Here is an 18,414-nt window from a genome sequence, read left to right as displayed (position 1 = left end):
TTTGTGATAGAATGGTGACTTCAAACCATTTGCCCCTCACCGTTGTGGGTTCGAATCCAGGCAGGGACTTTGGATTCTTGCATGGAAAGAAACTATATGTGCAGCTAGCTTGCGGAACGGCAGCTGTTCTACTCGAGAGTCCGTTTCGTGCCTGAAATAATGCAGGAAAACCAAATGAGTTGACGTCTTCCATTTACCAGTTATTTCACCATAGGATCTATACCGTGTTGGTGCACATCACAAGTTTTAAGCAACCAACTAGGTGAAGTTTGTGTTATTTTATTTCATGCCTGTTTTCTTTTTGCTACAATGAGGATGTAGATGTACACACTAAATTCGACTACAATCTTTTTAAACACAAAAGAAAAGATTTTTTTCTATATATATGTATTCCAATTCAGATAATATAATGCATGACTAACTGGTTAACATACAGTTAAACAATAAGAAATTCGAAATAGCTCATCATTATACCAGGTTACTGTTTTGCATTGACTCACATGGTCCTTAATCGATTTTTAAGAGTTTTTATTACTACATGTATTTTATTCCAAAAATATTTTGATCAATTCTTTATCGTGATCAGCATAGTAAACTTATTTATTTAAAAGTTCTTGTAATGCTAAACAAGCTGACACATATTTGACTACTGAACTACTGGACCGGGAAACTCGAAAATTACGTCATTTGCTGATCGCATGGATCATTTCAACAGTTAATACATCATAGTACATCAGTGTCATATGATAAAAATACCTGTTTTATGAGACAATTTATACAATAAATTAGTTACAGTCAATATATATGTAGTACATACAAGTTTTTACAATAGTGTAATAAAGATATATTTTCTAAGCATAAATACACAAAACAAATATTGTAAACACTCACCGGACATTTCGTGGTTATATGATTAGGCAAAACTAACAAATGATAAATTATGATATTAATACATTTTATTCTAAATTTGGAATTATTTTTGGAATAAAATGAATAACCCTTACATGTAATCACATGTTAGGCTTGTTTAAAGCAGCATGCCTATATATTCATGCTATTTTTCATGAACATTATTACATGTATTAAGATGTAAAATTTTATCCACTGAACAAATAAAGTAATTTACACACTGCAAACTTTAAAATCTACAAAAATTACCAAACATAGGTCAGAATATGCATAATTAGCGTTAGTAATGCAGTAGATATATATTTATTAATACTGCAAATTGAATCGTTAACTGCTTAAAGTAGTTCTTAAGGTTGGTTGTCTTGATTTGGCTCATATGGAGGCATGTAGTTTTAAACAACAATTATATAAAATACTTTGTGAGTGGGCATAGCTTTTGTTCAAAGATTTGATTTTTACAACTGTTCATTGTCTTTCATCCAAATTTTCACTTAATAAAATCAAAGAACTAATATGTCAAAAGTAATTCAAATGATTTCTTAATAACAGTTATGTTATTTAATTAAAATAGAGATATAAACCGTATCTGCATTCAACCGCTATTAATTTTTAATTGTTTTTTTTTTGTCACATACTTTTAAAAGTGGCACGCCTCTGGAAAAGTAAATAAATAATGAACATTTAAATTTGCAGAGATTGAGAGATGTTAGAAAAATATACGGAAATTTATAACTATTTTAATCATCGAAATATGAAATAATTTACTAATCAAGTCACTAAAACATGAAATAATTCAATTTATCACCAAAATATGTCTGAATTTGCTTTTTTTATATCACCAAAATTTACTATCTGTATCCAAAAATATATGTCATAATTTACTATTTATGTCGCCAAAATATGTTATAATTTACTTTTTATTACCAAAGTAGTCTGTTTATCACCGAAATATGAGAGAATCAAATATTTGTATCAGCAACATTCTAACCTATTTTTAAGATATACTGGTACTTTGCTTAATTCTGAGTAAAATATTTGAGATATATTAAAATCTATAAATTTCTTGCTAAATATGTTTACTTTGTATAAAAAGAATGAATAAATAAATAAATAAACTATGTTCGGAAAGCTGCGTTCTTTATGATTTATCAAGTAAAGTTTGTCTTTTCTCTAAAAGAAACTGCCAGTTTTTATTTATGACACTTTATATTCATATTAAGACCACCTTTGGTGTGGAGGATTTTCAACTACTTTGTGTAAAGTCAAAACATGTTTATTTTATATTAACAAAGAATGTGTAGCAATAACCAATATTTTCTAATATCAAATTTGAACATAGTATACCTGTATGACGTTGGGGGTCATTGTTATATACTTTATTTATACATCTGTGTTTGTGTTCAGTAGTAAGATTTCAAACTGTTCAGGGCAAATTTTAAGTTTGTAACTGCTTACTAATGAACACTTGATCACATTTATAAACAGTCGATTTTCTTGACTAAAGTGAAAATGTGCTACGATTCATGCGATTCATTTGATTGCAGTTCTACTGAACGGAAATCATTTGAAACGCTACATTACAAAACATTCACAACACATCATGAAATAAAATGATATCCCGGGTCGTTTTTACGGACAAACTATATATTATTATTACAGTTTTTGCCAATTTTTTTGAAAACACTTTTCCTCTGTCGATGGCACTATAACTAAAGGTCAAATAAAGGACATTCAATATAAATTAACACATCTGAAGTACAACAAAAGATTTTGTCCTAGTAAAATATATTTCAAGACTATATATCCACTGTCTCCCAAAGTAAATAGTTTCATTCAACATGTTTATTATATCATTTATAATTTTCTAAAATTATATTCATAGAAAACTTATCAAATTCTATAGGAATTATCATATACTATTAATATAATTTTAGAAGGAAAAACAATGCGTTTCGTCAATGATATTTATACAAGAAATCTTTTATTTTTGCCACATAAAATATTTTATTTTTATTTCACAAAGCTTTTTTTATTTTTGGTCTACATTTATAATTTCCAAAAGGTTTTTCATTGGCTTATGATCTGAACATTCTTTTGCTTCTGTTAATGTTTCGCAATTAATACCTTTTATTGCGATTTAGTATTTTAAACAGAAGTCAAAATACTACTTACATATGTAGTTTACATTTTACTTCTTTTATGACAAATAGCATCACATGTAGCGCTATCTTCATCAGGCAAAAAAACAGCTTATAGCTCTAAAATCATTATTAAAAGGTTTTGAAATTTTAGTGTGTGTCCATTCTAAAAAAAGTATATATTTATTGCTTTTATTTATTTTTGCTTAAGAGGCATAATGTGCCTTTGAACAAAGTCAAACTATTATAAGCAACCATTTAGCATGAAAACTATGCCTCGCAGAAACAACATAGCCTTTACACATTTGAACATGAAATACGTTGTTTCTATTTCAATGCATTAAACAAAAGGAATCTGCAATTTTTGTTTGAAAGCATAACTCATAATCGTCATGTCCCGATATCACTTTAAACTTTGGATTGAGAGCAACATAAAAATATAATTGTCTGATTTCTGGAAAAGCCCAAGACACAAATGCATCATTCGTATTGTCTGTTTTTATTTTTATGTTAACCTCAACAGACTGATGAAGAGTCAGAAGACTGTCAAGAAATGTACGCCACGTGTCTATACACATGTCTACATATTCCAGTTTAATCGTTTTTAGTCTTCTCATATCTGGTGTCACAGTAAGAGCATTTGTATCTATATAGTTAAACTTTACATGAAGTTTGTCAAGATTATGTAAAGTGTGTACAACATCACCATCTTGTTTTCTGAATAAATTACACAGAAAGGTGAGTTCAGTCAGTCTTCTGGCATTTAATAAAAGATAAAAAATAACTTTATCAGGGCTGTGTTCAATGTGCACTTGTTCAAGACGTTCAGTGTTCAGGTTCAAAATTTGTATCTGAGGACTCTTTACAAGCTTAATGTTTTGGAGCTGATTATGTGCAGACAAATCAACAGGAAGAAATTCATTCTTGTAGCATTTTACATTATCCAAGGTCACTTGTCTCAAAGATGTCTGTTGTAATAATGGTTTCAGAATTGCTGTGTTAACCGTCATACAATTAACATGAAGTTCCATGTCTTTCCTTGAATATGAAAACATATTTGTATCTCCTAGTGTATCTTTACATCCGCGAATGTATGTCTGTTCAAGTTTCTCTGTATTCATACCTGTAATTACTATATCAGGACAGTCAAGCAGCATAACAGTTGTGAGATGATTTTGTCTGGACAGATCAATATCATGACGTGCATGCTGTGACTGCGAATCAACAGCACAATTCTCAATGTGAAGTTCAGTCAGTCTGCTAGCTTTTGATAAAAGATCAAAATCTAATGTATGAGGCAGGTCTTTAATGTACATATGTTCAAGTTGGTCAATACTGAAGCCTGTAACTAACATATCATGACACTTTATCAATTTAAGTTTTTTGAGGTGATTGTGATCGGACAGGTCAATTCTTTGGCAATTATGCCCAGATACCAAATCAACATCATAATTCTCAATGTAAAGTTCTGCCAATCTGCTATCATTTTGTAAATGTCCAAAATCTAATATACCAGGACAGTCTTCAATATGAACAAATTCAAGTTGTTCAGTGGCGAGGTCAGAAATTCTTATATTTTCACAGGAAAACAGCTCAAGTATCTGAAGATGTTTCTGCTTAGAGAAATCAATTTCATGAAAACTTTGAGTATCTAAAACATCAACAAAATGCAGTGTTATTTGTTTAACAGACAGTTGTTGAGACAAGAATGAAAATTCTTCCATATTTTTGAAGGAAACATATTTAATACAAATATGTTGCAGGTGTTTGCATTGTTTGATAAAGTCTACTATATTTTTATCTGATGTTTCTTCAAAATTCAGAGAAATCACATCATCTGAGTTGATTCTTTGTAGACATGGAATGGGTTCAAGTTCACTTATGCAGAGGTCGCTTATACTGATCAGTGCCTTATCACAAGAGCCACACTCCTCAAGACATTCTACCATAAGACGTTGTATCTGAACAATCTCGTCATTTCTGTATAATGTTTTATACCCATGTCTTCTTAGATGTAAAATATGCGTATCCTTATTCACAATACATGATATACGTTGAGACAAATCACCAATCAGGATGGGAGACAAACCACATACCATTTTAATAACATTAGATAACTGCAATATGTCACTAGCAGATTCACATGTACCAAAAAGCTTTTCTAAAACTTCCTGTTTTTCATCTTCTTTTTCTCTCAAACATTTGGTTTCTTTTATGTTACCATTTGAGGTCACATACAAAGCGGCAAAGAACTCAAGATAAGACATATGGATGAAAGAAAATTGTGTGTCTTCCTGTGTTTGGTCAAAGCAGTTGCTTTCTTTTAAGATACCAAATTGTATTAGCTTAGTGACATCATCTACAGATAGTCCTTTATCCAGAAGATGCTGTCGCCCAAATATGTTTCTTATCGAGCCGGAAGTCAAAATGTCAAATGCAGTAGCACCCATTAGAAATAAAACTCGTTTGTTGTTTCTAAATCTAGGATATATTTGCACATTTTCAGGCAAAAATATGTTTTTATCTCCTATTGCATCATTTCGTACGTCATTTCCGTCAACTTTGTGGTCTGACCAACCGCACATGATATTAAAAATCTGACAGTAAGTTTCACTTACAGATTTTCCAAGTTCCATATCATTACAATATAACCACAGTATTTGTTGCAAAAGCAACGGTGTTTTCTCTATATGACCAATTTGCTTTTTTTTCATAATTGAAATGAATTCATTGTAAGACTTTTCGGTTGAGGTTGTGTTTGAGATATATCGATCTATGAATGATTTCAATGAGCTACTAGATAAACCTAATAACTGTAACTTAAGATCAATTTCTGAGTTTTTTAAATTAAGAATTCCTTTTGCTGATGGTCTTGATAATGTAATGACTGTTGCGTCTTTAGCCCTGTCTCCGTTTGGAATCCCGTAACTTACATGTGGTTTACGCACAATATCTTTAGGAGGCGTCCATTCATCCAAGCTATCAATAATGATAAGACAACGCATTGAGTCTTCCTGAAATATTCTGTCAATCAAATCTTTATCTGAAGTGAGATCTTTTGTTAATTCTTTAATCATATCAACAGTGACGTCAGTCTTTAACACTGACATATATTGTAGTGGGATCAAGAAAAGAAATTCAAACCTCCCCATCTGATAGACATCATTATTTGTCATATTTATATGACTTGATACGGTTTTTAATCTTCGTAGAATATTCATTAGAACCGATTTATTGTTTCTACCACTAACAGCGTTACACCAGTTTTCAATCATCATTTTGCAGAAAGTACTCTTTCCAGTTCCAACATCGCCTAATATATATATCTTTTTATGTTGCTGCCCTTTTGTTTGAAAGAGTTCATGATATCCTTGTATGTATCTTTTCTCTGGCTTCTTTGTCGTATTTTTATCAATATTCACATATTTTTCTTCCTCCGTGACTTCTATCTTGGGGGTTACATATATATCTTCAATGTTAATGGTATCTTGTTGTTGTTTCAAAGGTGAAAGTGATGTCTTCACATAATGCTTCTTGTAATATTTAACAAGTTGGGCTTGTAGCTCTGTGAAAAAGTAAAATCTTCCTAGACAGTGCAGACAATATAAGATCGTAGGTAATTGGCAGTTATTTTTAAGTGTTTATTTACATAATTGTCGAAATAAAACGTGACTTTGTCAACTATTTGCTTTAATGAAAGGAATGCTTTAAATGCTCAACTCAAGTAAGTAAATAGTTAATTCAATGGAAGTCACTTTATTGTATATTTATTGTTACATCAATATGCCCGGATGTTTAAAGTATATCATTATTAAGAAATAGCAGAAAAATAATTTTGGTATATATTTGTGTTGCTTCAAAATACTTAATAATCGGAAAAACAATCAATGTTAACTGTAAGATTTGTTTTGCATTACATCTGCTGAAACACAAAGTTAATCTAAATGTTAAACGGCCTTTCAAATGTTTGTACATGAAGCCCTAGGCATATAATATATTCCGACTTTTATAAAATATTCTTGCCAAATATTAATGTAGTCATACAAAACATTGTTGCATAAAAATATAGCAACTTTATCTTGAAATATAAAAAGATAAATGCTTAGGCGGAAAAAATTTGGGGTTCGCTAATCTCGGTTTTGTTTATTATTTGCTTCCTTAGTCATTTCAAGGATAGAAAATATATGTTTCTACAACTTGGTCACATTTTATGCAATGCCATGTAATATTTGGTAAACTTTTTTCAATTTAAGTAAAGAGATTCGTTGAAAAGAAATAAAATTCGTATGCGAATTTTAAGAATATTGTTATATGTTTCAGTAAAGAAGGCAAAATTTCAAAGTGTTTGTTACAAAAACAATCGAAAATTTGCATGATTTAAAAAGCATATAAGCTACAAAAAATGGTCAAATGGGATATTGTTTTCCCTCTTTGTGAATAATCTTGCATTCAAATCAGCAATATCATCATATTTATAATTATTCGGCTATTTACTTCCAACAAATTTACTTTTTTGAATTATCATGTACATTAAACTTTTAAATAAAATGTATTAGATCAATTTCATTTTATCATATGTTTATATGAAAACGTGACATATTCCAGATTTTCTACTCAATAGAATTCCTTTCTTAAATTATCGTGGCAATAATTTATTTACTTCTCAAACTGTGTGACATAGAGGATATTTGTTTGTTTGTGTGTAAGATGAAATTTTATTTCATCGAGTGAGCTTTAAAAACAGTATTCTCACGAGTGGCGTAGCCACGAGTGAGAATACTGTTTTTAAAGTTCACGAGATGAAATAAAATTACATCTTACACAACAAACAGACAAATTTTCTTTTTATTTTATGCTTAAAAACAAGTTAAAACGAAATTTCCATAATTTTAACGTTAATATTAAAATCTGTTTCCCCCATTGAGAGCCCCATTTAAACGGAATTTCTCATTTAAAACAAGAAGTCTTGAGCTGAAAAATAAGTCCGCCAATCAAGGTTAAATGACGGTGATATTTATTCATTTTATTAAAAAATTTGAATGATCGCTTCTTTTAATAATAAAAACAAACAATTCTTGCAGGAGAAAATTCCAACCATCCATCCATATTTCTGTTACTTACTGCGAATTTATATTAGACCTGGCTTTCTAAAATGTAAACGGCAGCCATTTTTTAAAGTTGTGTATTTCATGGGAGGAAAATAATTGTGTAAGATTCAGAAGGATATAATTTGGATTTGTTAGTCATACACCTTTTTAAAAGAAAGAAAACTTATTTGAGGATTGTAACAGACAAAAAATAAGTGTTGACAGAAGTGAAAACATTCAGAAAAGGAGCTAGGAAAATGGAAAAATTGGAAGCTTGCTGAAGGAACGCTGGGTTGTTTTAACTTATTTTACGAGTGATGGCTGACAATGCTTTTCAATTTTTCATAAAGCATACGGCAGTTATTGCTCGTAGGATACTTTAATATGCCCAAATGTCATCAAGAGCCCGTTTTGCATGGGGAAGGAATGTATTTTTCAGACTGTAAAAACGAAACAAAAAAAATTTAGAGACAAAATTTGGTGATTGGAATTTGAAGGAATAGAAGTAAGTTTTCTCTCTGTGTTACTTTTGACATTTAAGTTATTTATCTATTTCAGCTTTGCTATTTCTTTTAACAGCCTGACATTGTCAGAATTGTCGGTAAAAATAAAATTGAGGTACCACATGGGGAAAATCTTAAAAAAGTAGTTTCGTCATTGAAAAAAGCGAAATTATATTTTGATAATTTTCACTGTGAAATAATCAAATATAATTTTCACGGATAAATCAGTAATCCACTGAAAAGCATAAAATAAAAGGTTTTATTAATAATTGTTGTTTGTACTTATCAATATCAATACAAAAATATAGTTGCTATATAGTGTGGGTTGATTAATAATGCCTTAAAATTTTGATAGCTATTTACATATAAGCTGGCAGGCAATATTATTGATAAAGGTTATACCTGTAAGCTAAAAATGTAAATTCCAAGTTCATATCTAAAGAGAAAATATTTTGTCTAAACGTGCGTCCTAATCATGAAGAACTACTTCTCAAAAAACATAGCTAATATTGTACGAAATGTTTACCTTGCTTTCCTTTGACGTAATCTGAATGCCTCTTGTATAACTGACGTTTACTGTCTAGTTCTCTATCTTTGCTTTTTAATGAAGTCACTTGCTGAAAGCAACATAAGATATGATCATATACATTTCAATTAATAGAATATATGTTAAACAATAAAAAAAAATATTGTAAGACTGTTACAGGCAGTGTTGTTTACACGACAAGTAACGCTTTATAAATAATTTGAATTTGTATGCTAATAACATTGTTAAACGGTTATTTTAACAGTTGTAAATCAAACAAAATGGTCAAAATGGCTATAAATCGCTCAAATAAGTGACACAATTTCAAGTGTGTAAACTAACATATACATGTATTACGAAACCATTGTCATGCAAAACTGCCAAACCAAAGGGCTTTCTATCTCCTCGTTATTAATATTAACTGTTCCTTTTACAGATATATTTGCTACAAAAAGTTTTCAAAAATAAAAAGAGAAACAGGATATGGTAACAAAACAATAGTCTCGAGAAGTTTTACTAGACCGTCAAAAAACGTGGAAAAAAACAATGCAAATATACCTTTTATATGGATCAAATACAATGCAAATATACCTTTTTAAGGGATCAAAACTTTGATATTAACCTTATTTATGAAAAAGCAGACTGGGGTAGTATTTTTTATGTAAGTTTGGCTATTATTGAATATGAAATAAAACTGTTGTCATCCAGAATAAAAATTGTTTACACAGGCCAACATGATTAGAGTCATTAAGAATGAAAATTGTTAACACAGGCCAACATGATTAGAGACTGGCATCAGTTGATCACAAACACTAACTTTGACAGCGGTCAGATGAGGATAAGATAGATATGTATAATGTAAGTGATATGTTATTACAAAAATGGTATACTTCTTTCACAGAAGAAACATCTGATTTCAAAACAGAAACGTCTGATTCCACTTTTCCGACTCTTTTAGAAACCTCTGTTTTTAATTTCTCCACTTTGTCAGGTACATTCGTTTCCAGGTTTGTTACTCTTTCGTTTAGAATTTCCCTGTGTTCGTTGAATTCCTTTACTGCATCATTTTGACATTTTTGTATGCTTTCCTTAGCTTTAACCGTTTCTTGGTCGATAAGGTATCTAACTTCATTTTTGCCACCTTCAACCATTTGTTTTAACTCATCTGATTTTTGGCTAACAAACAATATTGCTTCTTTACGTACATCTATTTCATCGTTGGTTGTTATTACAAATTTGCTTTCCTTCAACTGTCAACAAACATAAATAATCATAACAAAATCTTAAGCCATAGTTAAAGGTGATTCATAACTTATGATAAATATGAAGTATGAAGTTAAAATAGCCAAATTTGAATTACCTATAATGTATATAATCATATAACATTCATGTAAAAATATTACAATCCATCATTTCTTTTAGTAACACTGACCTTGACCCTGAACATTTGGGGTCAAAAACTATATAAGGCTTGGTTTATTTAAAAGCGCATACTAGTACTTGAAAAAAGCTAAAACTATCGCCCGCCTATAGTACAAGAAGCGCTGTAAATGTTTCATTTGAGACTAAGCAAAAATGCATGAAAAGTGTGATCTGTGTTTGGAGTTCTCATTAGCAGCATAAGGCTGTTGTCTTTTTTCTAATAGTTAACATGAGAGGTGCACCACACAAGGTGAATGCAATCAACAGTGAAAATGTCAATAAACATTTATATGTGTAACTCATTGTTGATAGAGCTATAAATAGATTTCGTTTTTTAAACAAATATGTGGAAGTTATTAGAGTTAAAATTGCACAAATTGTTTTTCCTCGTACCTTAAATAATGGTTTCAGTTAATCGAATCATTTCTAAATGCCTGTGCAAAAAATGTTTTGTTGTTGTTGTTTTAAAATGTACATTAATTATAAGCACAGCACACTAAAAAAAATTGTATACATGCATCAATACAAAGATGTTATTTTGTAGAATCTTAACCTGAATATGTAGTGCAATTTCTTAGATGTTGAATGATTAACAGCAAGAAATGATAATGTAAAGTGTTTTTTTTCTTTTGTGAAACTGAATTGTTGATGTTAAGCCTAGTAGATGTGTAATAATAATTTATGTAGAAGCGTTCTTATTTTTGACATTATAAATATAAAGGTCTTTGACTTTTAAAAAGGAATACATAGAGATCTACTTTAACAAATGTATTTTTGTAAACATTTCAAGTTCTACAATATGATATCTCAAATAACCTCTACACGTATTACAAGAGTATTTATCTTTATCATCTTATCTATATTTTAAAGTAAAAATTTACCTTAAAAATAATCATATAAAAACGTATATCTTCTTAATCGGATATATAATTTTATAAATATTTATGAACACAAATACATTAATGCATATCTCAAACACAAATGACCTTGTCGTGTCACGAAAGAAAGGCCATCTGACATACGATAAGGCAAAATAATTTACCTGTTTAAGTTTCTTGACAGCTTCCTGAGCTTCAGGTCTTCCTCTGAGTTCTTTTGGGTCTTCCAGAATTTCAATGATATCATCTATGCATTCAGCCACTTCCCCATCTTCAAGCTCCATGGTAGTGGAATGGAAAAGTTTGTTTCTTCTTTCTCGTACCTACAATTTCGTGAACCGTCAATAAAAATTGCATACAGAGTCTGTACATGAGGAATATGAAAACGTGCAACATCCCTCATGCCCTGAGTGATACTCAATTTTCAATACTTAAAAGTCACAATATTAGAAAGAACAACAAGAATAAATTTGATATATTTATTTATTTATTTATATCAATAATGTAAGAAAAAAGCAACAGAAAATTAACCTAGTATTCACAAGAGTCTGATAATGTTCAACTGAACATTCCTTTAGCTCATTATTTAAATCCTCAAATCTTTTAATTATATAACATGTATTTGTTAATACAATGTTGGTACAAATTTTACAAACATAATGCTTTTTTACTTTCATGATATTATTTTCTTAATTACGATTACTTACTCACCTTGATAAAAATATTTTTTCCAGCCATTGAGCAAGCTAAATGAGAATGAAGATTGGTGCTATTAATGAAGACATGGAGTAATCCGGATATGTCTATATCAGCTGCCTTTGTCTTGTCCGAATATCCAGGTGCATTGATGAAGCATTTGGCGACTTCCCACGGTTCTGTACACCATTTCTGTATATCTGTATTCGTCCAGTTTGGTGTTGGTGGGGTGGATCCGTGGGTTTTTAATATTTCTTCCATAATGAAATCACATACTTCAAGACGACATTTTTTCTTCTTTAAGTGCAAACAATTACACTTACGCTGTCCCCAGGGGCATTCATAATTACCTGCATAATTTGTTATACATGCATGTTTTGGTCGCAAACGCTCAATGATGCATTGATTACAGATAGTACCTGGTATAGAGATAGAACGTAATATTCTGCTTTGTTCTTGTTTAACAACATCATCAGCAAACTCGTCTAGACCTTGTTTTAGGTATTTATATGCTAATCCACCTTTCACCCAGTTTCTGTACTTCTCTTTCTCTATCTCACTCTGGTGACTCATTATTTGGTTTTTTCACTTTACCAGTTTACGAGTACCTCCTGTTATCTAACTTTCGTTTCCGATGTTCTCTGACAAAATAAACAGGGAAATTAACATTTAATTAACTGAACCAGGCATTGTAAAAGACATTTACTATAGATTATACATTTTTGTAAAGGAAGAAAAATTTAAACTAGCAAACAGAACTTTTTTGAAAATAAAAATACCTACGGTGGCATTCGCAATTGCTTAATTTTGTTTTTGATGCTTATATTTTTTTCTTTTTTGTACATTTTTTGTTGTTTTTTTTTGTTTTTTTCGTACATATTTTTTTAGTTTTGCTTACATATTTTATTTTAGTTTTGAATACATGTACATATTTTTTTAGTTTTGCATATATATTTTATTTTAGTCTTGCATACATATTTTATTTTAGTTTTTCGTACATTTTTTCTTAGTTTTGCATACATTTTATTTTTAGTTTTTCGTACATATTTTTATTTTTGTTTACCGTACATATTTTTTTACATGACGCCATTTGCAAAGTAAAGCTCTGGATAGTTACGCCATTTGTAAAACACCATTTTCAAACACTTCATCTGTAAATTGCTGTACCCCATTTGCAAGCGCCATTTGCAATACCAACATTTTCATTTTCGGAGGTATAAAAAAATAACAAACATACATATTTAAATCGATGTGGTTAACATTTGACATAAGGTGCATGAAAATCCTTCATGGAGATAAGGAGCGGACATGAAACCAAAGTCTAAATCCTTTGACCTGTATGTGTGACCCCGACCTTGATCCGGCATATAAGTTTTGCACATTATCTGGATGTGCTAAACAATTGATTCAAGTTTCATTAAAATCCTTTAAAGCTTTAGGCATATTTTCTAAACCAGGCGGAGTATAATGACCTATTTAGATCTTTTATTGTGCATAATTGTAATACACCAGTCATTTTCACCACCTCCCTCGCCCCGGGGGAGTGCGGGTTAAAAAAGAATCGTGTTTTGTCGTTTGAGCTGTTCCGAGACATAAGGAAGGAATGTTATTATCCATATTATTCATGGAATAATAACTGATCACCAATCAAAAGCCCTTTTCAAATAGACACTAATATGATGGTATATATTAATAATAACAAAACAATAATTATATTAAAATATATAATTTAAAAAGTGGGCCGAAAAGGGTCGGCCGAAACCAGACTTGCCCGGCCGAAAATGACTGGGCCAATTCCAAAAATGGGCCGAAATGTGACCAAACCACTGTGCGAAATCTATGTTTGTTAAAAAAAACTAACGATATATTAAACAACCAAGAGGTTTTAGATTCAAACATAGCAGTTTTTTAAAATATTATGTATGAGTGCTCTTTTCTGTTTTTGGAAAAACGGTGTCAGTGACAAATAATGTCAGAAAAGCGAAAAAATCTGATTTGATGACGCTTGTAGAACGGCAAAAGCTAGTTTTTTTTATGAAAAACGAAACTTTAACCAAAACCCTTGAATAGAGAAAAGAATGCCATTTTTAGAGAGCAGAAGGCATTTTTGTACATGTTATATTAAACGTAGGACTTAATTTGAATATTTCAAAAAGGAGAAGCAAAGCTTATTTGAATTGAGTCAGAAATCACCCAAACAATTCTGGGTATAGAAACACTAAAAGTCCAAAAGTCCTAAAAGTCATATTGATGAAGCTCAGTTTTCTGCATATTTTGCTGTTATTTTAAATAACCCACCACATGATGATGCGATGTTAAATGACTTATCTTATGATGATTTTTTTAAATATTGTAATAGATAGTTCAGAAAAACTGATCGATGAAAATGTGATAGATAATTGCATTTCCTCGTTATCTCGAAATAGGCACCTTCATGGCAAAGATTTGATAGTCTCAGATTTATTCATTGATGTCAAGACATCTACCACTCCATTTTTAGTACAAATTTTAAACAAAATGTATAGTGAAGGCGTTTATCCTTGAAGTTGGACAAAGGGCATCATCGTTCATATTCATAAAAAGGATAAGAATGATCCCAATATTTATCGAGGAATTTCACTTATCAGTACCATGGCTAAACTGTTACCTTTATGTTTAGGAAATCGATAAGACAAGTATTGTGAAAATGCATCAGTTTTTTATGATATGCAATTCGGATTTCGTAGCAACAGGAGCACAGTAGATTTTGTTTATATTCTGCATAGCTTAATCCAAAAATTGTCAGAAAATAAATCTCTTTATTGTGCTTTTATCGATTACGAAAAAGCATTTGATACGGTTGTTCGAGATGCACTGTGGTACAAGTTATTTGAAATAGGTGTTAGCAGCAAAATGGTGAATATGTTAAAGGCTATATATTTCAGAGTCTCAGCTTGTGTTTAGACACATTGCTTGGATGAAAGCAATGGGAACCACGCCAATACTTTTCATATTGTTTGTGAAAGATGTTACCGTAAACCTTGATTTTAATGCGTTATCAGAAGCAGATTTAAATTATCTGAATATATATGTTACTATTTGCAGACGATATGGTGGTATTTACTACAAATGCACAAAGTCTCCAAGCGCAGCTAGATAGTTTATATCAATATTCTGATAAATGGAGTCTGAAAATAAATGTTAAGATAACAAATATTTGTGTATATAGAAAAAGAAAAACAAAAAATGAGCAAAATTGGTTAATTGATGGTGAGAAAACAGAGGTTGTAGAAACATTTTGTTACTTGTAGTTTACTTTAAGTATCATAGGTCTATGACGGATGCAATGAATTTTTAATCAGAGCACGCATTAAAAGGTGTAAACAGCCTGTATGAATAAAGCTTGACGTTAAGACTAAACTGTTGCTCTTTGACAGGATGGTAGAACCAATACTACTTTATTGTGCTGAAGTTTTTGGTACAGTAAAATGCCACCTAACGACCACGCCACAAATAGGACCACGCCGTTATTACGGGCACTTTTTAAAAGTACAAAATATTTGCCTTCTTTATTCATTGAGAAAAATGACCAGTATACCGACCACATCTCTAATCCGGCATAACGACCACTTCTGTCAGACATTTGTGTGTATTTCTTATCAAAACATTAACCTGTATAACGACCATGCAACATAATGGCCAGACATCACTTGGTGTTTATTGCCCCCCAATTAATTGTCGTAATCTTCCCTCTGGCGTAAACAAATACACCGGGTCAAATGAGGTCATTTATATGCATCGATTGATTAGACGCTTGCTTTACGGTGTATCTTTAGAATTCAAGCGTCAACATGATCAGTTTAAACCACTTCTGGCTAATTAATCTAAGCAGCTATGGTGTGAGAAACGATTAATTTGTCAGCGTAATTAGGATGTAATAAACAGGTAAATAGCATTAAGGATTGTTTGTTGTGCATCACAATTTGTAGCAAGTATGGTAAAAAGTGATAATTACACCAAATTATCAGTTCATGTGTGCTTTATTTCGATATGTAATTAATGTATAAATCATAATGAGAGTTATAACTATATTTAATACCTCATATTTTTCTTCTAAAGGGGAGACTTAACATCTAGCCGTTTATTGATATTTTCATTATATTAATGATGTATCATAATTATTATCATGCATTAAAAATGTTGTTTTTTTCTCAAAAATATGTGTTTCTTTTTACTCATTTTATTAAGTACATTTGCCATGTGCATAAAACTATGTAAGGTATACATTAAATTAAGTTGGACTTCGTCAGCTATTAAAGTGACTTACTCACTATTAAGACCAATTCACTATTAAGACCACTTTGAGTCAGTCCCGTAAGTGGTCTTAATAGAGAGAATTTACTGTATTTACAATACAGATGTATTAGATAGAATTCAAATGAAGATCTGTAAACAGATTTTAGGTGTTAAAATGTCTACAACAAATATGGCTGTACTTGGTGAATCGGGAAGATATCCGTCAATCTTATGTGAAAAGAGAGTGTTGACATATTGGATAAAAATAAACAGAAACAAAAGTTCGCTTATTTATTACTTTTTTCAACTGCAACATACAGAAACATATTATCAAAATTGCATATTTTGCGCAAACCATGTTAAATCTCTTCTTGATTCTCTCGGGTACGGCTTTACTTGGTACAATTTCAAAGATGATATTTCTATAAGAATCTTAAAATGCCGATTAAGAGATCAGTTTAAGCAAGAAGGAGTGGTTCTATTCGTAGTATTTCTAAACTTGATTATTATGTGAAATTCAAAAAATAATTTGTTTATGAAAAATATCTTGATTTTATTGAAATTGACTATTTGAGAAAGCTATTTACTTGTTTCAGATTATCAGCGCACTCGCTAGCTATCGAAACTTGGAGATATATAAGAACTGATAGAATAAATAAAATTTGTCGATATTGCAATTGTAATGTAATCGAGTCAGAGTTCCACTTTCTAATGACCTGTCACACAAAATATGCAAATATTCGTACCAAATACATGCACATATTTCATGGCCAAACTTAATTTATTCAACCGTATGATGGGTTCAAATTAAAAGAAAACTGTTTTGATTATGTGTAAATTAACTTAATTTCTTAAAGAAGCATAGCCTGTTAGAAATGATGTCTTTCAAATGTTTAAATGTTAAAATTTTCTGATCACTATGATTTTATATGTATATTTGTTGATAATAATAGTTTCATGTAAAATTGATTTAAATGTTTGTATATATGATCAATATTTGAAGTATTGTTTCTGTTCATTAGCCAAAGGCAAGCTTTTGTCGATGTTTGCTAATAAAAGTTGTTGTTGTTGTCGTTGATGCTATTATAGTAACCGCGTTTTATTCTCAGTTATGGGCTGTTATGAGATGTGAAGGCTGTTTTGATTGGCTAAAAATATGTACGAAAAACAAAAATAAAATATGCATGCAAAACTAAAGAAAATATGTATGCAAAATTTAAAAAAAAGATATGTACGAAAAACAAACAAAATAGTATCAAAAACAAAAGAAAATATAAATTTGCAAATGTCACTTTAATGCCACCGTGAATACTAGTCATTCACATTTTTTTCTATTTTAGAAACACATGCAGACCTCTCAAAGCTTACCTCTAGAACACGGCCTGTCAATAGCCAAATATATAGACGTGCCAAAGGTACAATGTTTCTGAGATATGTTTGTAACTCAGTACCACGTACATAGCAGTGCTGTTATCAACAGTGTATACTATGTCACGTGTTATTAGCAGTAATTTTATTTATTGTAATGGTACATGTATTTACTTTTCTACCCAAACTATGTTAGGAATATTTTCACAAATAAAACATGAAATTTATGTAGAAATGATTAATCTTTATAGAATTAGAATTATTAAACTAAACAATATATTCCAATACAAATTGTAATACGATTTTTACTGCTGAAAATTCTGGCGTGAATTTCACCACAGAAAAGGTGCTTATTTTGTTGTAAGTAAAGATGAGATATTGCTAATACACAAAATAGCACAATACAATGTCTATCATTGTGCATTGGTAAAAAAAAGAAAGTGACTTTTTTTGCGGAAGTGATCGAAAGTGACTTTAGAATATCAAATATAGTGTTTAAATTGAGTTATATATTAATATATTGCAGTTTGTATATGTATTTTATCAAATATTTACAATATTTATTCTCAAAAATAATCATTATCATGATTTAATCTTCAATTTGCTAACAGT

General features: G+C 30.4%; 1 protein-coding gene across 1 annotated transcript in view; it reads right to left on the bottom strand.

Annotated features, from left to right (window-relative positions):
* Window positions 1-2,592: 2,592 nt before the first annotated feature.
* The window catches only part of LOC132734022 (uncharacterized), a 29,181-nt gene continuing 13,359 nt past the window's right edge, over window positions 2,593-18,414 (bottom strand). The window contains exons 2-6 of the mRNA XM_060720724.1: window positions 12,175-12,800; window positions 11,628-11,786; window positions 10,054-10,413; window positions 9,164-9,254; window positions 2,593-6,612 (exon numbers count right to left, since the gene is read on the bottom strand). Coding sequence (XP_060576707.1) covers window positions 3,380-6,612; window positions 9,164-9,254; window positions 10,054-10,413; window positions 11,628-11,786; window positions 12,175-12,732 — 4,401 coding nt within the window. The 5' untranslated portion in view covers window positions 12,733-12,800 and the 3' untranslated portion in view covers window positions 2,593-3,379. The remainder of the gene's footprint in view (window positions 6,613-9,163; window positions 9,255-10,053; window positions 10,414-11,627; window positions 11,787-12,174; window positions 12,801-18,414) is intronic.

This window comes from Ruditapes philippinarum, unplaced genomic scaffold (assembly GCF_026571515.1).
Source record: "Ruditapes philippinarum isolate M1 unplaced genomic scaffold, ASM2657151v2 ctg2241_1_1_1_1, whole genome shotgun sequence".
NCBI lineage: Eukaryota > Metazoa > Mollusca > Bivalvia > Venerida > Veneridae > Ruditapes > Ruditapes philippinarum.
Note: the sequence above shows the minus strand (reverse complement) of the source record. Positions and strands in the feature narration are given on the sequence as shown.